This window comes from Tupaia chinensis, unplaced genomic scaffold (genome assembly GCF_000334495.1).
Source record: "Tupaia chinensis unplaced genomic scaffold, TupChi_1.0 Scaffold000355_1, whole genome shotgun sequence".
NCBI lineage: Eukaryota > Metazoa > Chordata > Mammalia > Scandentia > Tupaiidae > Tupaia > Tupaia belangeri.
In genome coordinates this window covers 14,535,306-14,558,078 of record NW_006159850.1, presented here as the reverse complement: position 1 = coordinate 14,558,078, position 22,773 = coordinate 14,535,306, and the positions used below count along the sequence as shown (strand labels likewise).

The following is a 22,773-nucleotide window of genomic DNA, read 5'->3' as shown; positions in this document are numbered from 1 at the left end:
TTCCCTGCTTCACCTGCCGGGATACTCATAGCCCTTTCTCTCTCTTTAATATTGTCCTTCCCTCTAATTCCAACTTTTCTCTTACATTATTTTTCTTTTACTATCTCTTTCTTTTCTTTTACTATCTCTTTCTTTTCTATTATTTCTTTTGGCAATTTTTTGTAGCAAGGGGGCAATATAGGAGAGCATTTTTATAACCATGATTGAAAGCCTAATTTTATCATCCAGAATCATACCTCTCTCTTTTTGGATTGTAATGATGTCCCTTCCTTTCTTCTCCTCCTCTTCTGAGTGCCAGACACCTAGACCAAAGGGACATGGATGCCATTCATGCCTGATCTCTTATTTTTATCAGAGTGGTTCTTTGTTCTCATCCCTCTCTTGTTCCTTGGTATATCCCAGGCATGCCACACCTTTCATATGATCAGCCATGAATTCTGGTTCTAGCTGCTGTGAAATGCCCATCCTCTCAAAACACCAGGCAGGTGCTAAGCTGTTTGCATTTGACCAAACATTTAGTTCCTGTCTCTGGATAGCTGCCCTTCTGTGGATAGTGGAGCCGATGTGAGTGTAGGCCCCACCTTCTCCATGTCACACATTCTCCATTGTCCTAGGTCAGTGGTAATGGTAGGACAGCAGATTGTTTTCGGTGCTTACTTGTGGGTCGAGGTCTTCTCATCCTAGAAAAGTCACAGTGAGATCTTGAGCTAACAGGACGAATCCCCTCAAGGGTCTGCCCAAGAGCTGCTCAGGTGTCCCTGGAATGATCCTCATTATGTTTGACCCTTCTGTTCACGATGGGGAGCAGCAGCTTTTTCTCTCCCTTTCTTCAACAGCCCCTGAACTCAAGAATGTAGGGAGAAAGGTTGACTCGATCTTGAATTTAGAATAGAGAGGACGGATTCTAAATGGGCCATTACATATTTCTGGAGACTAACATTTCTCTCTTCAGCACCCCAGGATTTCAGATGTGACTCCAGTGCAAACTTTCAGCTGAGACTCAAGAGTGTGCCCACTGCTCTGCAGGTGTAACATAGCTCACAGCTTGTCCTAAGGCATTCATCTACATGGGCTGAAAGTTGCTCCAAGGTCACTTCAAGAATGCTGATAGCTTTAAAGTCCCGTTTCAGCCATCATGGTGTCTTGTCTTCCAGCAACTCAATGATATGCCTGAGTGAAGACAGCTATGTCTTCTCTGGAGGAATTTCAGCCTACCTCAACATACTGGTACAAACCTTAGTCCAGCTTTGGGGACGCAGGGCTAGTCCTAGGCTCCAGACTCTGGCAGTGAAGATGTCCTTCCACTTAGGAAGAAGTTATGAGCTGTAAAACCTTTTTTTGTATTCTGTTCTTTACACCTTGGGTTCAGATAAAGGGACTTCACAGCAATTACTTTTTGAGCCTCTCTTCTTGTTGTTTTTCTGGGATGTGGAGAGAAATTAATCTCTTCAGAAACAGAAGCTGTGTTCATCCCGTTACTTCCTCAACCTTGTCCCAAGGGACTTTCAAACACTCTGCAAGATTCTCTCATACTTATTCTCATCACGCTCCCTGTATGCAGAGACTCGGCATGAGCTTGTGAGGATTCCTGATCCCTGTTTTTCCAGCAAGGTCACCGCCATTTTCTCAGTAGCATCTGCTCTAATTCTGGGTTTACATGGCACAGGAACTCCTAGCATCCTCAATGGAGGCATCACAACGCGATCAGCAGGGATTAATATACAGCACTCAGGTGCCAGAAATGATGCATTTCTCTAGATCAATCAGTTTCAATCGGGCTTTGAGCCTGCCGTCTAGGTCTAAGATTAATCAGGTTAATCTCAGTTGTGTTTGAACCCCCATTCTCTTCCCTAGGGTCATTAAAGAGTTTGAGACTTAAGTGGTACCTGGTAATAGAAAGAGGATTTCTAGACCTCAGTTTACAACAGCCATCATAGACTTGTTCATTGTCCGGGGTCGTATGGTCTATTTGGAGATGAATGGCTCCATTTGTTCGATGCCAAGTGTGGACACGAGAGAATTTATCCTATCTCTGTAGGCCATGGCTTCTAGTTTTTATTCTCTTTATAATCCAGTTGCCACCTCTTTGGGGAATGACATAAGGGAACAGGTTGACATCTCCAGCACCTCAAGATGAGGAAGCATTATTAGTTTACCCTATCACACTAGCAACGAAACAGAAGTCTTCACCATCAGCCGTAATCCATAGGCTGGCCTGTACTTGAGGCCTGAAGGTGATGGGTGTTCGTGGCTGTTTGTGAAATGGGTTATATCTGTAGTTTTATGGAAAGAGAAGGCCGATCTATAGGTATACTCTCTGATTAGAGGTCTCACCTGTAAAAGAGAACCACCTCTGAGTGCAAGAAACCATGACTACCCGCAGGACAAGATGGCAGAATGACAAACTGAGTTATGTGGAAACCCTGCTTGAAGTCCCCCCAGTTCAAGGTGGTGCTGCTTATCCTCTCCTTAAACTCTCAGTCACAGCTTCAGCTCTCCATCAGAGGGCAAAGAGGAAGACGTCCGGCACCCACCTCCCTCCCTCTTCCTAGTATAGGCTGTTACTGATTCAGAGTCCCAGTTGCATGACAGAGTAGCAGCCTCTGGGAATTTTCCTCTTACTTGCCTTTTTTTTTTTTTTTTTTTTTTGAGCAAGGGCCATGTTAATCATTCTCTTCAATTCATGGAACATCATTATCCTTGGTCCACACAAGGCATCTTACTTATTCTCTTATATCTCCACACCCAATTTCCATGAGCTCTCCCAAAATGCACCATTCTAATATGTTAATGTATGTCTTTTTCTGAATCTGTTCTTACATAGTGTGTATCACTTTGGGTGAGAGATGGTAGAGACAGGTTTGGATAGATACATAGGTGTTATATGTTGTACTCGATTTTCAGTAGGCTCTGTGTTTAGGGTTTATTCCTGTTGCCACGTGGCATCTAATCCATTCTAGTAGCTGCTACAGCCTACCCCAGGTTGCATACTCCCGACACCTGACCTGTGCCCTCTTCGGAGATGCCATGATAGGTTTATGCCAGTGTCACATGTTCGACAGCCAGCAACGATCTGTGGTGTGTCAATCTGAGGATCGATTTATATTAAATTTAGGTAGACTTATATTAAATGCCTTGTTTTCTATTTTAAACAAAGGATGCATGTACCAATAAAATTTAGAAGGTAAAGACAAGCATAAAGATGAAGTACAAATCAATTCTAATCTTACAACCCAGAAAAAAAAACAGTGTGAATATTTCGGTTTCTCTAATTCTGCTCTTTTTTTCCAGTCAGTACGTTTTTTTTCTTTTCATGCACCATTCTAATATGTTAATGTATGTCTTTTTCTGAATCTGTTCTTACATAGTGTGTATCACTTTGGGTGAGAGATGGTAGAGACAGGTTTGGATAGATACATAGGTGTTATATGTTGTACTCGATTTTCAGTAGGCTCTGTGTTTAGGGTTTATTCCTGTTGCCACGTGGCATCTAATCCATTCTAGTAGCTGCTACAGCCTACCCCAGGTTGCATACTCCCGACACCTGACCTGTGCCCTCTTCGGAGATGCCATGATAGGTTTATGCCAGTGTCACATGTTCGACAGCCAGCAACGATCTGTGGTGTGTCAATCTGAGGATCGATTTATATTAAATTTAGGTAGACTTATATTAAATGCCTTGTTTTCTATTTTAAACAAAGGATGCATGTACCAATAAAATTTAGAAGGTAAAGACAAGCATAAAGATGAAGTACAAATCAATTCTAATCTTACAACCCAGAAAAAAAACAGTGTGAATATTTCGGTTTCTCTAATTCTGCTCTTTTTTTCCACTCAGTACGTTTTTTTTCTTTTCTTTTGCTTTTTTATTACAAAGTTGGGATTACTCTCTATATTTTGTAACATGCTTTCTCACTTTAAAATATTTTAGGCATTTGAAAATGTTAAAAATTCTTCTGTAGTACCATTTTAACAGCTGCTTATTATTCCATTGATACAGATGCATCATAGCAGGCAGAATATTAGCTTATTGGCAAACAGCAGGGACTCAAACTGCGAAGGACCCAGCTTAAAGTCCAGGCTCCACATTTCAGCTGTGGGACCTGAAGCAAGTGACTCAACCCTTCAGAGCCTCGGTTTCACTTATTGTAGAATAAGAATGATGACAATAATAGTAATTACCTCACATAGTAGTTATGAGCATTAATTCCCTGATACAGGTGAAGGGGTTGGCAAGTACCCAATAAATGTAACGGGTATGATTTCTAATCCTTCATTATCTCACATCAACTGTACCCGCTTTGTGAGGTGTCATTACAGCACTTTAATCTGCAGCGGTACCCTTGTTTACGCTCATAGCTGTTTCTTTCGGATTTATTCCTACAAGTGCAGTTTATTGTTTCAAAGAGTCTGTAACTTGTGAGTCTTTCAGATAGATTTCAAATAACAAAATAAGAAAGAAATGGATTCCTTTCTCTCTGTGGACCGCCTGTCTTTCATTCGCCCAGCTCTGCACAGCAGCGTGGAGAGACTGCTGCGGTTACCTGGGACACTGCTCCTACCCAGCAATAAAGAGGAAGCGCACAGGGCATTCTTTCTTGGATCCGGAATACACTGGGCCCATTTCTTTGACTCCTTTATGTTATGTGACCAAAGGATCCTGAATGCTAAAATTTCTGTTAAAAAGAACTGTTTGATAGCAACTGAACATATGGTTTGCATGAGGCCATTTAGAAAATAGTTGAGGCTGAGACAGGAATTTGGTGGCCCTACGCTCCTCACCAGCATGCCCATTGCTAATGAATTTGCCTCTCACCACGGGTAATACCAGCACGATGCTGGGAATATGGCCACACATCCTGGGAGGAGGTAAAATTCAGTCTACAAATGTGACCACTGCGTGGTAAGGGCTTATCATGTGGATATTAAGAGCTAGAAAGAAACAGAAAAGGATATGTTTTAGGTATAGCTTTAGCATGTTTATTTATTTATTTATTTATTTTAGTTTTTTTTTTTTTTTTTGCCATGGGGTGTATGTGCTCTCCAAAGAGAGACAGAGAAAGTGAGAAATCACCCCCACCCCATTCACACCCCCCACCCCACCCCCCATCAGGGATGACCATGCCACAATCTTTTCACCTCCATTCTCCTCTTGGGATTTTGGATATGCATGCACATGTGCACGGTATGTTTTTCAGGCCACTGGGTCCAGGATTCAAACTGTGGAGTCAGCTATGTGGGATCAAGTGCCTTAACAACTATGCTACCTGCTGGCCCAAGCATTTTTATAAATTTGACAGTTTGGTAATTGGTCGTAGTTGACACAGGGAGAACACCGGTGTTTATGGAGTCCCTGCTCTGACCCAGGAACTGCCTCAGGTCCTTGATCTCATTTAACCTTCAATCCACCCTTCTGGTGGAGGAGCTCCTGTTATCTCCATTTCATGGAGTATGAGGCACTGAGGCTTAGTGAAATGGGGTAGTTCCCAACGTCACAGGCTAGTAAATAGATTACAGAGTCGATATCCAAACCAAGTCTTTGCTGGCTCCAGATTCTGTCTCTGGGTAACTAATTGCTACAAAAAAATTAATGCTATGCAAATTAAAAAAAATAAAAAACCTCAATTGTGAGAAGCAGGGTAGATGTTAAATATTTAAAAGTAGTCTGGAAAACAGTTATCTAAAAGAAAATATTTGTCCAGTAAGGGCTCAGGAGTACACAAATGGGCACTGAATAGGAAAGGAATCTGGGAGGACTTCTTGAAGGAGGTGATTGAAGATGAGCAAACTATAGAAATAGAGCGTTTAATGGTGGCTACCAGCAGCTGGAAAGTGGAGAGGGTGTAGGGTTGGAGATAACTTGGTTAACAGATACAAGAACACTATAAACAAATTAATAGGTTAGAGGATAGCATGGCACAGTAAAAAACATTGGCAACAATTTAATATGTTTTCAAACAACCAGTAGAGCACACATAAATGTTTATAGCAAAATAATGAGAATTTGGGGGATAGCAAATATGTTTATTCCCTTGACTTTGGTTATTACACAGTGTACACATGCTTTGAAAAGCCACACTATGCAAAGATGTGTATTTATATGTAAATCAGAAATTACAATCAAAGTTATTCTCAAAATAATTTAAAGTTGTACTTGTCTAATAAATTCCTATAAACTAGGGAGTGGGAGGAAGACCAGCAAGCTGAGACCCTGAGAGGTCTCACATCTGAGTTCAAGGTCACAAAGCTAGGGCGTTACAGACTCAGAGCAAGGCAGAACTCCCAGGGTGACAGGTAAAGGCATTTTCAGGAGAATGGACTGGAGGGGAGCCCCTTCACGATGTCTCCCTGGAAGCACCAACATGACCTCACATTTACTGTATTTCCTTAGGGTCTGTGATGATCTGACCAAAGAAGAAAAGAATGAGACAGATATATTTCTCGAAGAGTGCATTATCGATTCTTCACTCAGAGAACGTCTTTCCATTCTTTCCCGCACTTTTGAGAACCAGAGGAGACTGGTTCAGGGAGACAGCATGCTCTTCTCGAGTAACGTTTTCACCATTGAGCCCCTGGTGAGTAGTTAAATTAAACCTGACCATACAGTAAGTGGGAGTGCGGGGTTTGTTTGGGTGACAGAACTCACTCTAGGATTGAGATAGTGAGTTCCAAGAGAGTGAAGATTCCATCTAAAATGCTTCGTCAGCACTGTGAGACATTGGATGAAGGTTAATGGTAAGAATGTTCATAAGTCATGTTTGTAGGCCAGACGTTTTATATCTTAAATCACTGGTAAAGACCTCACATAGGGGGACAGGCAGGTGGCAAGGTGGTCAGGATACTGGGCTCCTGTATGGCTGACAGTGGTTCAAGTCCTGGACCTGGCTACTTGCTTTCTCACTTTCTCTCTCCCCTTCTCTCTCTGGTAAAATTAAAAGATAATAGATAAAGTTAAATAAATAATTTTTAAAAGACTTCAAATAGATTACCCAGTTTATCTGATATGTGTGTATATACATTAACTTACAAGAACTCTATACGGTATAATGAGAATCCTGTTCTACAGATGAAGAAATTAAGACTTAGAGAAAGTCTCTAATGTTCAAGGCCAAATAGCTAGCGTCCGTAGTTAGAAATTCATGCCTGATTAGCCTGACTGTAGAGCAGGGTTTCTCGACGTTGGTACAATTGACACCTGGGGCCACATGTATCTTTGTCCTGTACATTGTAGGATGTTTAATAGCATTCCTTACTTTTCCCATTAGGTATTAGGGTGACAGCCCAAACTGTCTCCAGATAGTGCTAGATGTCCATTGCTGGGCAAAATCACCTAGATTGATAACTGCTTAATTCACTTAATAAATACTTATTAACGGCATGTTCTGTACCAGGGACTGTGTGCACGCACTAGGCATTGATGAACAAAGCAGACATAGTCCTCGCCTCTCCAGGGAGAGCTGCACCAGAATTAGAATGAGGTCTGTCTGATTCTGCAGATTAAATCCCTTACGGTGTCCTGCTGCTGCAAAACAAGAATGGCTAGCACCTTTACTACCTACTGTGTGCTAGGCACTGTGCCATGGCCTTCTGTGCACACCTGGCAGGCATAGAGCCGTGTGAGGATGAAAGCAGTGATAGAAGTTGAGAACGCCCACAGCGGGGTAGAGCTGCTGGATTGCTCCCATTTAAGCTAGTGGGAGAAAAGACATGGGCACAAGGACACATAAAAACGCAAGGTCACTCAAGCGAAATGCCACTACTCAGGCAGACTCATTTTCCTTACACCTGCACTTCCAAATTGTTGTTAAAGGATAGGGCCAGCAGGTGACACAGTGGTTAGGAGCTGGACACCCATGTGGTTGACCACGGTTCGACTCCCAGACCCAGCAGCTTGAAACTCATGCCAGGCACATCTGTGCATGTGCCCACCCAAAATCTCAAGAGGAGAACGGAGGAGAAGGGATTACAGTGTGGCCGCCCCTCCCCAGGGGCGTGATTTCTTGCTTTCTATCTCTCTCTGTGTGCTAGGCACTGTGCCATGGCCTTCTGTGCACACCTGGCAGGCATAGAGCCGTGTGAGGATGAAAGCAGTGATAGAAGTTGAGAACGCCCACAGCGGGGTAGAGCTGCTGGATTGCTCCCATTTAAGCTAGTGGGAGAAAAGACATGGGCACAAGGACACATAAAAACGCAAGGTCACTCAAGCGAAATGCCACTACTCAGGCAGACTCATTTTCCTTACACCTGCACTTCCAAATTGTTGTTAAAGGATAGGGCCAGCAGGTGACACAGTGGTTAGGAGCTGGACACCCATGTGGTTGACCACGGTTCGACTCCCAGACCCAGCAGCTTGAAACTCATGCCAGGCACATCTGTGCATGTGCCCACCCAAAATCTCAAGAGGAGAACGGAGGAGAAGGGATTACAGTGTGGCCGCCACTCCCCAGGGGCGTGATTTCTTGCTTTCTATCTCTCTGTCTGTCTGTCTCTCTCTCTCTCTCTGCCAAACGTGTATGCAAAAATGATATAACATGGAAAAGGGTTCCATGGCTAAAGAGGTTTTAGAAATACCTTTAGAAATAGGGTTCAGTACTGTTTGAGAGATGTCTTTGCTGTAAGACTTCATTTGTGTTGTAGATCTCTAAGAGGGAGCTCTCCCCAATGGAGACATCCTCTAGGACTAACGTTCTGTGGGACCCGCTGTGCATATCACTGATGGAGACCACGCATACACTAGTTCAGGGGCTGAGGTGCTAATGGTATGCCAAGAAGTTAGAGCAGGCTTCTTAGAGAGGAGAGCTTTGAACTGGGCCTTGCAGCACAAGACTATTGGAGGACAAAATTATGGGTATGCATGGCATGATCCTTCCACGGTTTCACAAGTATACTAGTTTGCTTGAAGTAAAGGGTTTATGTAGGAAAATAAGATTGGGGAGGTGGGTCAAGGTAGAGCCCCATGTCATGTCAGTAGACTGTTCAGAGCCAGACCAGCAGTTGGCCTAATGGCTATGTTGCTGGACTCCCACATAGTTGACCATGGTTCGAGTCCTGGACCTGATGGCTTAAACTCATGTCAGGCACATGTGTGTGTGTACCCAAGATCCTGAGAAGAGAATGGGGGAGAAGGCCATCCCCCCTGGGGGATTTCTCGCTTTCTGTCTCTCAGTCTTTCTGGTGAGTGCAGGTGCCCTATAGCAAAAACCTCTCAAAAAATAAATAAATAAATAAAAATAAAGAAGACTGTTCAGGGCTCAACTGAGCAAAGGGATCTCCACATATGATAAGTTAAGCCAACAGGTAGTTAAATCAGGATGAAGACTAAATGTGAAAATAGTTGAAGCTCAGACATACCAAAAAGGTCAAGTAAGAGTTACCAGTGTAACCAAGCAAGTGGCCGAGCCAGGTACAGGCAGCAAAGAGCAGTCAGTCATGGCCCTCTTAGGCAGACTGGTGAGGCCCATAGAGTCCACGGTTGGTTTCTCTCAGCTGGGACTGGAGATCTAGACTGATAATTGATTGCTTATCATGTTTATCATTGTCTTCTGGGAATGAACAGCCCCAGGATCGCAAATGTGGCCCAGAAGTGGGTGGCCTGGGGTGGGGGGCGAGGCTCACAGCATGAGGCCTGCTTCTAATTCAGAAATAGAAAGACGAGACTTACCTCAGATTTCTTCTCTTTATGCTTCCTTTTGTAACCCAAAACTTCATGATGGTGATATTAAGATAGATATTTCATGATTTTTTTATGAGTCCAGATAGTAACTGAATTCTTCCCCCACCCCCTAGAGGTTTTTTTGTTTGTTTGTTTTTGCTGTAGGGTGCATGGGCTTGCCAGAAAGCATACCCCACTCTGCCCGGCGTGAGTTTAAGCCACCGGGTCCAGGACTTGAATCGCGGTCGACTACACGGGAGTCCAGCAACATAGCCATTACACCAACTGCTAGCCCCCTAGTAACTGAATTCTTATACAGTATCTTCCCACCATTACGAAGAAAATATTTTCTTTAAATAGTAACACACGAAGATGGTACTTTTTAATCCATGAAAGTAATTTACATTGTATAGAAGAGAAAATTGCAAGAAATCAGAAGAGGGTAAATTGACTCTCAATTTAAGTGCTCTTTACGGAATCTATAATGATTTCGTCTTTCCCATACATCATTCAGTTTTCTCCTCATAATAGCAGTCATTAACTGGTTCCTGGCAATTTTTACAAAATAAAAATGAAGGCATAAAACTTTCCCAGTGTCTTCCTGAAGTTGTTCTGGTCAAAATAGCAGAACTCAATGTCAGTTATTTATTGAAGTTAAATCCCTTTATTTTTCCTACTTAAAGATCTTCAGAGTGTTAGATAAGTACAGTTCTTATTTGTGCATACAATCGAATATTACCTTGTGAATGACTTTTGAAGCTATTTGAAGGGGAAATTCTGTCATTTCACTAGCTTCTTGACCTAAATGTGAACCTTGGTATTTTTTACTATGGAGATTTTGGTGTTCTGATATAGGAAAATAAATGTTATAGTAGTCCCAGACGATAGTTGGGAAAGAATTTACAGAAGAAATGAGATCTGAGCTGAGTATTTGGAGGGTGGGTAAGATTTAATAAAGTAGAAAGGAGGGAGGAGAAAGCTTCCAGTTGGAGAAATCATGAAAACAAAGAAAAATGAAACCGTAGGTTCATGGCATGTTAAATAGCAGTGAATAGACTAGTAGGTTCTTGGCATGTTAAATAGCAATGAATAGATCAGTAGGTTCATGACATATATATATATTTTTTTTGAGAGGTTTTTGCTTTAGGGCGCGTGCGCTCCCCAGACAGACAGAGACAGAGAGATAGAAAGCGAGAAATCACACAAACCCCCCCCCCGGGGGGGATGGCCACGCCACAATCCCCTCTCCTCCATTCTCTTCTCAGGATCTTGGGCATGCACACACACGTGCCCGGCGTGAGTTTTAAGCCACCAGGTCCGGAATGCGAACCGAGGTCGACCACATGGGAGTCCAGCAACGCAGCCATTACGCTAACTGCTGGTCCCGGTTCATGACATATTAAATAGCAGCAAAATAGGTTCATGGCATGCTACATAGCAATGAATAGACCAGTAGGTTCATAGCATGCTAAATAGCATGAATAGGGAAGGAGAGTGGAAGATACCTGGGCTGACCAACCTGCTCCCCTTGTAGCCTATTGTCTTCTACCATGCGTTTCTGGAAACACTGGACTGAGAGGTGGTAATGTGTGTTCTTTGTGCAGAGGGAGTTCAGTATTAAAATAAGTTTGTGAATCACCGTTTCAAGAGAAAGCGGTCACCAAGTGGGAGAGTGCAAGCAGCGTTTCCTTATGCTGTAGATCCTCTCTCCCACAGGGCATGGTTGGTGTTCCATGGGTCCCCGTTTGATAAATGTTGCCGAGGGTTTCTGAGACCCACCACAGGGTTCAGAGCAAGAGGGCGATGTGCTCAGAGGGTTTTAAAAAGATTACTCTAGTAGCCGCATGTGTGTCGAGTTACAGAAGAGTAGACAGAAGGTGAGATGGGGGCGCAGGTCAGGCAGGGGAAATGTCCAGTGTGGGGAGGGTCAGCGAGGCTGAACATATCTGCAGACAAGGTCAGAGTGAGGTGAGAGGCCTACATTGACTTGCAGCAGCCTGGTGGTAGTTGGAAGGAAAGGAAATGGCAGATGCGACAGATGTTCAAAAGGAACATCTCTTCAATGCTTACTGGCCATTGAAGGTGAGACATGATGAGGAATCACGTGTCTCCTCACACTTATACTGGAGTGACCGAGAGAATTATGCCATCTTATAGAATTCAGCAAGTCATAGGTCCTGGGTTTAACTCCTAGCTTTGCCAGTAGCATGCCATTTGATCTCCTCTGCCTTTAGTTGCCTTGTGCACAGACTTAGATGTTGTGAGTAGGTCACTTTGATCCCTTTCAATTTATACGTCCTCAACTCATCAATTCTGACCCTTTAATTTGCAATGACCCTGAGCTCCTAAAGGTCAAGGAAGGCCTTATCGTTATCTGTTCCCACTAGCTAGCCCAGTGCCAATAAATGAATTTTGTTTATGTGATCAGGGCAGTTACGCTAAAAGGCCACTTCATTTCTGACAGCTGAGCTATGCATCAGTGATTAGTGTTTTCTTAGGCTGTGATCCTGGTTAATTAGCTTCTTGATGTGAGCTGAGTTCACAGTAGATGCAGGGAAGATTGGAACCAAACAGTGTCATCCACCGATCTAATAATCTCTAATTAATATGTTGCTTAAAAATAAGAAATATAAAGTTGGTGCAGAGGCTTAGAGACCTTCCTGCTTTTTTTTTTTCTTTTTATGGAGAGGTTTTTGCTATAGGGTGCGTGCCCTCGCCAGACAGACAGAGAGAGACAGAGAGACAGAAAGCGAGAAATCACCCCCCAGGGGGGATGGCCATGCCGCAATCCCTTCTCCTCCATTCTCCTCTTGGGATCTTGGGCACGCACGCACATGTGCCCGGCATGAGTTTAAGCCACCGGGTCTGGGACTCGAACCATGGTCGACTAGGTGGGAGTCCAGCGACATAGCCATTACACTAACTGCTGGTCCCCCTTCCTGCTTTTTGATGGACTGATTCTTCAGCCTCTCTGTCCACAGGAGGATGTTGTCTTCAAATGAGATACACTTAAGAACACTGTTACCTTAGGGCCTAAGAAGAAATAGAGAATACTTATTTTCTGATACCTATGTCTGTATATCTTGGTTCTTTAAATGTATCAGCTAAAACAAAAGGTTAGTTTAGCCCTGATTATATTCTCTGCATATTAAGCATTTTATGGGAACAATGTACCTTTTCCAGAGCTTTTTTTCAATTTTAAGTGAGGAGATTTGTGATCAAGAGATCAATGCTGTCTCTAAATTGCCCAGAGGTGGTGATGGGTTTGAATGTAAATCAAATTTTATTGATATTATTATGTGAGATGTAGTTTGACTCAGTCAGTGTGAGAAGATAACGACCAAACATTCGAGAACCGCAAGTTCTCATTCTGTCCTGCCACCTGTTCGTCTCTTGACCTCAGACAAATCCCTTGTCTTAGCATTCTGTTCTTCCCGGGATGCTGGTCATAGAACGTGGCTGTAGGTCTGTGGCTCAGACCTGAGGCGGCGGGCTGTGCTGTCCTACGCTGTGGCCACAGTGGACCAGGCCTGCTTGTTTTCCTCACTTCCTGATCTGAACAGAGAGGCCGGGAGCTGTTCCACCTGCACGGAGGTGGCAGTTTGCTTTTGGGAGATCCCAGACATTTTTGTCCTGGGTGGAGAAAGTGTGTACGCACAGACCCAAAGTGACCACAGGGAGAAAGAAGTCCAGGTCAGATGATTGGGAGGATTTTTTTTTTTTTTAAAGCTTTACTTGGTACTTTATTGATACTCTAAAAGTAACCAGAATTGTTGTTTATGTCAGTAAAGCATGTGGTGTGTTACTACTGTTAATGTCAAATTTCCTCTTATATTAATTCCTTTGATAATATCTTACAGTATTAACGTCATTAGCCTGCATTTTTTCTATTTATTCCTTACCTAGGGGAGGTACTGGGTTCTAGAGACTACTGATCATTTCTCAAGCCATCTATTTCAGCATGGGTTGTTTTCCCACAGAACTGCAGAACTGGGTCTGTTATATTTGTTTCTCGTCTCCCAGTAAAGCAAGTGGAATTGGCTACTTTCGGAATCATTGTCTTGTGTTAGCTGGGCCCTGGCTGTACAGAATTTTGACAGTCTCATCCTGCTACTTCCTCAGCTGAGGTCTCTTGGGTACCCTGAGAGGGTGAGATTCAGAGAAAAAAATTAAAAAAACACAGTTCTGAGAGGCAAAAGATATCACAGGGCAAAAAAAGAGAGAATTAAGCATTTGCTTTCCGCTGGCGTCTGGGAGCCCCCTGAGAAATCACAGCACAGATGCGCCGCCCTTGCTTCTGAACTCTGGTGCTGCAGGCTCCGGCCACACTTTTATGTAGCAATTTTCTGAATGTTGAGCATTGGATATTTTCTCAAAAAGAAATGTCTGACCATTAAAAAGATTTTTTGCCTAAACTGGCCCTAGTTGATTAGCTGACATCAGTAAGGAAGGAAGACATTTCTGTTTCTGTTAGTGTCTCCTCTGACAAAGAAAATTTACCCAGTACCCCTAGGGAAGCGAAAGTTTGACTTAACTAAGCTTTAAAAAGGGAGAGAAACTTGATCGTTTTCTTTATTACATGTAAGTAACAGTAAACCATGCTTCGTTGTCATCTAAGCCTGCAGAAAACGCGCTGTTCCAGCAATTCGGACTTTGAGAGCACAGCTCAAATTTAGTTTACTTTCTTGTCCTCAAATCAGCATAGCATGTGAGCTCAGCAGAACCAGGCTGGGTGGAAGCCCAGATGGCCACCAGAGAAGAAAGACCCAGCGTTTCACTGCCAGCCCCGGCCCCTTCTCCCACCGTTAGCCATGAGTCACGTTGCAGACATGTGAGCGCTGACTCCTTGGAAATGGACACCAGAAGGAGAAAGGAGGACAGGGATTTGCTGAGAGCACACTGTCCTTGATGAGTCCCAGTTCCGCCATCAGGGTGGTTTCCCATCCTTTAGCCTCCGTTTATTAGGATCGTCCTTTCGGATCTTCATGCTCAGCCACAATTTATACAATTGTGCTGGAATATTCCCTATTGTATGGGAGAACCAGTGTAGGTGGAGGGAGGTCTAGGGCCGTTTTAGAAAAAGCAAGGCTCCTCATGGCTCATTAAATAAGTTAACACCCTTCCTTGCTGGAAGAGAAACAGTTCTGTTCTCCCCAAAGAAAGGTCTGAACATCACACAACTACCTCCGCTCTCAGAATTTTCTCATTTGGGATCGAGGCAAGATCAAGATAGAATGCACCTTTTGTGAAGATGCCAGATGGTCGAATCTTAGAGCCCTCTCTGAAAACGTTATGGTCATTACTTTGTGAGTCAAGTAAAGTTATGATTCTGAGTTTCTTGTCCCAGGAGAAGAAACACGGTAGCAAAACCTCAGCGTATGTCCTATGCCATTTTGCTCTCTTCTTTCAATGAAAATTGGCATAACTTTCCATTTTTTAGCTGCCATTTATTTTATCATTTCTCTTTGAGACAACTGCTATTTGCCCCCAAGTGATGGTAAAAAGAGCCAAAGTTTCTCTTACTGATCTGGAAGGATCTAGAAGAGCAGTGGTGGGTAGTAGGACAGAACTTCATCTAATCCAGTGGTTCCTTTTTTCTTATTCCTTGATAGAAATCTGACTTTATGAGCAGGTTTTCATTTTCCAAAAGAAGTTCTTTATGTTGCTATTTCTTCAGTATTTTAAGGAATGTGGTTAGACAGCTGAAAATATTTGTTTATATAGCCAGGAACCTTTCCACTTGGATGAAATATGGTGGAATGCATCATATAGCTTCTCTTGGAATTATCCACTTACCTGGTCCGAGCTGACTGGACCCTGACCTTTGTTCATCCAGGATTTAATAAAGGTCTCCCAGTGCATTTCTCAAGAGCTGCGTACTACTGTTGACGGTGTCGTTTAAAAGAACTTCCTTCCAGAGATACCTGAACATACAAACTTCAGCGTGTCACACTGTGTTGACCAGACAGGGCACCGAGTCATGCTGGCTTCACTTAATCCTGCGTATCAACTGTGGTGTTTTACATTTTCTTCTGACTCTTGTTTTATGATGTTAGAAAGGCGAAGCCTGACCATTACTTACAATTGCAGTGGGGCTGGGGAAGAAATTACTACAGAAACTTAGCTTTGCCATTTACTTTTGGTCTGGTCTTAGGAGAGATACTTGACTTCTTTTTTGCTTTTCTTATCTTTAAATTGGAGATAATGCTATTGTACTTGGCAAGGTTGAACTGCATAATGTATATAAGCATTTAATACAGTGGTGGGAACCTGAGCTCTCAGTAAACGGTTGCAAATATAATGGTTTAGAATTAGACACATTCGTCTCTTGTCAGGTTAGAGAGTACAGTTGGAAAGGATAACATTTGAGTGGGAAAACATTTGGATCATTCTTCTAAATGTGAGTTGGGAATTAAAACGCAACTCTTATTTGGTAAATATAGGGGTTGAGTCTTATTTTAAACTACTTTACGTATAAACCAAGTAAATTAAACATATGAAATTCTCTGCCCTTACATTGTAGGTATAAAATTTCTAAGAAATAATCCTGGAAGAAGAAGGGGAAAGAAAAGGGGGAAACAAGTGGAGGGTAGGGGAGGGCAGAAGGAAAAATGGACAGGGAAGGAAGGGAGGGAGGTGAGTAAAAAGGGGAGGTGATTTTTCTTGTTTACTTTTAAAACTTTATTATTTATTTTATTTTTAATTGACTCATAATGGTACATATTTATGGGATACAGCATGGTATTTCAGTATATTATGTAATGATCATATGCACAAAGGTGATTTTAAAAAAAGATTTTCTTTTTTTATGCAAGGATTTTCAGGGGAGTCATCTTTTTTTTTTTTTTTTTAAGAGCCCCTTTAATCATTGCCAATATAACTTAAAGGAGATCACTCTTCAAGAATCCTTTCTCATGATCATATTTATCACCTATCATGAAGCAGTGGCTATATATTTACAGATAGCTTTCAGACAGTCTCAGAGCTGTGGCCTTCAAGTCACTAGGCTGTTTGTTCTTGTTCCAGAAGAAAACATGAAATTCCATGTCCAGAGAGATTTCATATTTGGGGGGAAAAAAGTACAATATGAAAATTAGCTTTAGGCCTGAAAATTCAAAGTTGATTCATTCTAGCAGGTCACTTGATTAATAGGTAAAATGTAATGAATTGACTCATTATGGATCTGAGGGAAAAACAAAACATGAAGACTAAGAAGGAAGATCATTACAATATAACCGAAGGGCATTTTGACAGTTAAATTCAGCACACAAGGTAATCGTCACGTACAGATTAAATCCTATATATTCAGTCTCACTTGGAACAGGGGAATGGGCAGCGCTGAGAGAGAGGCCACGTACAGGAGAACAGGACTGCGGGGACTCTGTGTGATGCAGTTTCCTAGGAGTACTAGGAGCCAAGAGGGAAATTTCTGATTGTTTTGATTTTCAGAAACTTTAGAACCAGCAATTAAATGGACCAACTATACTAATAATTTCACTGTGTAAATGTATATCAACCATGTTGTACACCTTAGCCAGAGTTTTATGGAATTATAACGACAATATTTAACAGCAATGCCTTCCTTTCGTCATATTGTTTTTAAATGATTCTTTCATTTTTTCAGGAAGGCGATGTCTGGCCCAACTCATCAGCTGAAATCACTGTGTACTTTAGCCCTCTAGAAGCCAAGCTCTACCAACAGACTGTTTACTGTGACATTTCAGGTACAGACTTCCTCTATGTGGTAACCTGAGGTCACCACATACCCAGAAAATGAAGTGGAAGGTGCACCTGTGTGTCTTCAGGCCACAGGCAGTGCACAGTGACAGTGGGGGAATAATGGAGCCAAGCTCTGCACCTCTCCCTCCTTTCGAAAACAGATCACGTTCTCCAGCTATGTCCATTGAAAGGTCTCAGAGATCCTAATAGCAGTGAGCACACAAGGCACCCAAAGCTTGGTTTCTAAATACCCCTCTCTAGTGAAAGAAACCTGGGAGAGCTTACTGGTCCCAGGACTGAGGCAGGGGAAGAACGAAAGGAGCCTACAACATCTTCCTCTGCTAGAAAGTAAGAAGGAAGTGCTCCAAGAAGGATGTGGAGCTGTCAAAATGACACAGAAGCCAGCAGCTGACCAAATTTGGAACAAAGGATAAAACTCATGAGATAATAGATTATAATTCACTGAATACATAGGAATCTATGAATCCACTTAACAAAATGTATCATTTGGCAATCATCGCAGTAAGAGTCAATTACAATTCAGGTAAAAAGCCTCCAAGGGGCTTAAAAGTAGTGGGGGAAAGCAGGGTGTGGAAAACGATTTTGTGTGGTCTCAAAATATCTTCCCTCAAAATAACTTACCAATTTAAAAGGGAGAAAACTTCTTTTACATTAAATAAATCTGGTAGATGTTATGTCAGTTAATGTAAGAAGAGAGCAAATCAAACTTGTAGATTACCCTGGATCTAATGGGAGGAAACGTCAGACTAACCCAAACTGAAAATCCAATGAAAATGATCAGCCTGTAATAATCTCAAGATCATAAAAGTCAAGAAAAGACTGAAGAACTGTTCCAGAGAGAAAGGATGCTGGTACATCCTGTGTTTCTGGATTGGCTCTTTTGCTATAAAGAATATTACTGGGCAAAAGATAGATGGATGTTCTTTGTACTATTCTGGAAATTCTTCTATATTCTATGAATGTTCCAGCATTTTAAAATAATTCCAATGCCAGTAAAGAAGTAAAAGATAGAGATAGTAAAATTATAAAGCAAATTGTAGTCTATTTTTCTGGTATTATTTCCAAGAAGCACTTTTAGCACTTTCTTATAATGGTAATTTCCCTTGAGACTATATACTTATATTGTTATTTGTCTACTTATTAACTTGGCATATTTCCTTTGGATTCCTCAGTATGAAAGATGGGGATATATTGGGTTATCAGAAAAGTCATAATGTATTTTTTTCTATCTACAACATCTTCCTCTGCTAGAAAGTAAGAAGGAAGTGCTCCAAGAAGGATGTGGAGCTGTCAAAATGACACAGAAGCCAGCAGCTGACCAAATTTGGAACAAAGGATAAAACTCATGAGATAATAGATTATAATTCACTGAATAAATAGGAATCTATGAATCCATTTCACAAAATGTATCATTTGGCAATCATCGCAGTAAGAGTCAATTACAATTCAGGTAAAAAGCCTCCAAGGGGCTTAAAAGTAGTGGGGGAAAGCAGGGTGTGGAAAACGATTTTGTGTGGTCTCAAAATATCTTCCCTCAAAATAACTTACCAATTTAAAAGGGAGAAAACTTCTTTTACATTAAATAAATCTGGTAGATGTTATGTCAGTTAATGTAAGAAGAGAGCAAATCAAACTTGTAGATTACCCTGGATCTAATGGGAGGAAACGTCAGACTAACCCAAACTGAAAATCCAATGAAAATGATCAGCCTGTAATAATCTCAAGATCATAAAAGTCAAGAAAAGACTGAAGAACTGTTCCAGAGAGAAAGGATGCTGGTACATCCTGTGTTTCTGGATTGGCTCTTTTGCTATAAAGAATATTACTGGGCAAAAGATAGATGGATGTTCTTTGTACTATTCTGGAAATTCTTCTATATTCTATGAATGTTCCAGCATTTTAAAATAATTCCAATGCCAGTAAAGAAGTAAAAGATAGAGATAGTAAAATTATAAAGCAAATTGTAGTCTATTTTTCTGGTATTATTTCCAAGAAGCACTTTTAGCACTTTCTTATAATGGTAATTTCCCTTGAGACTATATACTTATATTGTTATTTGTCTACTTATTAACTTGGCATATTTCCTTTGGATTCCTCAGTATGAAAGATAGGGATATATTGGGTTATCAGAAAAGTCATAATGTATTTTTTTCTATGTAAAAATGCATCATGACTTTTCCAGCAACCTGATACTTTGCTTTTATCTTCTCTTCCTGAGATTTTTTATTAATATATTTTTATTTTATAATTTCTCATTTATATTAATTATTATACATCTTTGGAGGTACAATATGATTTTTTTAAAGCATGTATGCAGTATGGTAGTCAAATTAAGGATATTACCATATTTATCTTCTTCAGGCAACTGTGGATTATTGAGTTTTAACTTATACATGGTTAAGTTCATCCTTTCTTTTAAAAAAGCTATTGAATTTACTTGGGGATTAAAGGAACATAATATGTTTAATTCTTGATCACATACTGGAAAAACAAATTGGTCTGAAAGAGTAAGAAAAAAAATCACCCTTTTGGGGAGTGCAGTTCTGTGAATTTTGATCATAAATATTTTAATCATAAATAGTCAGATATGTACCACCTAAGGTCAATAGATAGAAAATTCTCATCACCCGTAAAGTTCCCTCGTGCCCCTTTGTAGATAATCCTATCTCCCCCACCGTGGCCCATGACAACCAATTATTTTTATTATTTTATTTTATGAGTTTTTATTGACAGCCTTAACTAATATTCCCAAACCTGTATTTTTTATTCTATCAACTTTACAGTATCTCTCACTGTGCTGGTGCCTTGGCATCCCAACCTGTCTCTGCCATTCTGCTGCCCTTTCCCTCTCATTTCCGAGTCGTTCCATTTTACACTGTAGTCAATGATAACCATCGTGACATCTTCTAGTTATGCTACATAAATAGTATTCACCAAAGGGCCAAGCAGTATTCTGGGATTAAACTGTATTTTCTGTTGGTCCTGTGGGCTGATTTTTAGCCACTCAAATAATGTTCCTAAGATCAATATCAAGGAGATTCTCTTTTCTTGACAATTCATTAGTTTGTGAAAAACATGGAATATTTTTGGTTTTCTTTCTTTCTTTTTTTTTTTTTTTTTACTCTTTTGCAAGCAGATGAAGCAGGGTTAAATGCTAAACTTTAGTATCTGCCAATTTGGATTTGTGTAAGACTGAGCTCATTATTTTTTTCTGACATACTTCCTAGCAGTCTTTTATTTTTAGAATCATTTTTAGTTTTTGAGATCCCACTATTCCTTCTTTATAAGTATTCTTTCATGGATGCAGTTTCTTCTCATTGATCTGAGGATAATAATTTGAACTTATTTATTTTTAAAAAACCATATCTTTTGTTCTCAGAATTGCTTGACGTCCACTGATGTTTGTTTTCCATGTATCCATGAGGTTCCTCCCAGTGCCTTCTCATTCACAGCTGTTCATTTGTGTATATGAGTAAGAAAATGGGCTTAACTTGTAAGGTAGCTCGAGCTATTTACCTCTGATATTTTCGGTGTAGATTTCCCAGGAAAGCATGACTGCTGCAGTTATTTTAAATATGTGGGGAGAGTAAAGGAGTGCACAGTCATTGAAGTCCCTGTAAGTACAGAAATCCAACTATTCTGCCAGGCTTTGCATGTCTTCAGCTCATACGGGAAACACATTTTCTCTGTGAAAAGGGGTCGTGCAGTCTAAGATCGTGCAGGAGAATGGGCTGCCTGACCTGAACTGCTGCCCTCCAGCTCCTGCTGGTGTGCATCCCTTCCCAGTGATGTTCCCCTTCCTTTCTTGGACTTAATCATTACCTTGATTTTTATGATACTTATTTTATTTTTTTATATATCAGGGACCTCAAAAAAGTTGGAGAAAAATCGAATTAAAGTAGAGTTTATTTTGGTGGAAAAATACTTGAAGTTATGCACATTTTTAAATCACATATATATTTACATTTTTTAATTTACACATTTTATCATTGTTTATCTTTACAGCATACAAAGTGGTTTTTCCCAGCGTAAGTGCAGTGTTTCTTCATAATACACTAATGCACAAATGTGCATGAACTTTTTTATTATAATTTTTTTTTTTTGGAGAGGTTTTTGCTATAGGGTGCATGTGCTCGCCAGACAGACAGAGAGAGACAGAGAGACAAAAAGTGAGAAATCACCCCCCAGGGGGGATGGTCACGCCGCAATCCCTTCTCCTCCATTCTTCTCTTGGGATCTTGGGCACGCACGCACACGCACCCAGCGTGAGTTCTAAGCCACCGGGTCCGGGACACGAACCACGGTTGACTGCATGGGAGTCTAGCGACATAGCCATTACGCTAACTGCTGGTTCCCCACGAACTTTTTGAAAACCCCTTGTATAGTTTTATCACCCCTAAGCCAAATAGTATTTGAAATTTACATGTTGGAATCAACACGCATCATATATACTGCTAGCACCAGGAAAAGAAGGCTAGCTGACAAATGTTGATTTAAATGTATGAGTAAATAACTGAAAAGCGAATGATCAAGTGAAAGGATCCTCTGGTCTCCTCCCTGCGCGTGAGTGTGGGATTATCGAGACAGCCCGTCATAGATTCAGAATGGATTGGAAGTGTCTGAACTGACAGAAGTCTACTTCTGCGCTTCACACCAGCATCATTTGCGCCAGACTTCTTAGCGGGTGTGGAGGAAATGTTGCTACGGCAGGATTCAGGCACGGGCTGGAAATGTGCCAGTGGCCCTCATACCACAGGTGGCAGGCCCTTCATCCCATGCACAGTCCCCAGGGGCTGTCGTGCTTGGCCGTGTTCCAGGGGGTTGGCTGCTCTCCAGGAGGTTCCCAACCATTACACAACTCGTTGTATTTATCTATTGTCTCATTTGCAGTTCTGAGTTCTGCTACAGAATTCACTTCCTGGGTAAACTGAATAGTGTAATTTTCCATCTGCATGACATTCTTTATTTTGTTAGCAGTTTATTAAAAGATACCATTGCCAATGAAGGGTTTTGTTTATACAGTGATTCCATATTATCTTCCCCGTAAATTCCATGCAATTCTATGTGTCTTTTCAAGAGCTGGTGATGGTTCCTTACTATTATCTTCAGTGAGCTGGCAAACCCTCCTGGTCTTAGGTTACTAAGAAATACTTGCTAGGCAGATACAAAAGCTCCTTCCCTTGTTTTATATTGTTTTGTTTTCCTCTGAGATATACATGGCATATAACAGCAAATAAGATATATAGGCTTCCCTGCCGTGCCTTTTTACACAAATGAGAGCATGTTACATGATGTAACATTCCTTTCAGAGCATTTCTTAGAAATTATTCTGTAATACTAAATTAGAAGTGTCATTTTGGAGGTCAGATGATGGTTCAGCA

The 22,773-nt window shown here is 41.3% G+C and overlaps 1 protein-coding gene across 1 annotated transcript in view; it reads left to right on the top strand.

Moving 5' to 3' along the window:
* The window catches only part of HYDIN (HYDIN axonemal central pair apparatus protein), a 378,086-nt gene that overhangs the window by 101,662 nt on the left and 253,651 nt on the right, over window positions 1-22,773 (top strand). The window contains 2 exon segments of the mRNA XM_006152662.1: window positions 6,392-6,575; window positions 17,277-17,376. Of these exon segments, the coding sequence (XP_006152724.1) occupies window positions 6,392-6,575; window positions 17,277-17,376 (284 nt within the window).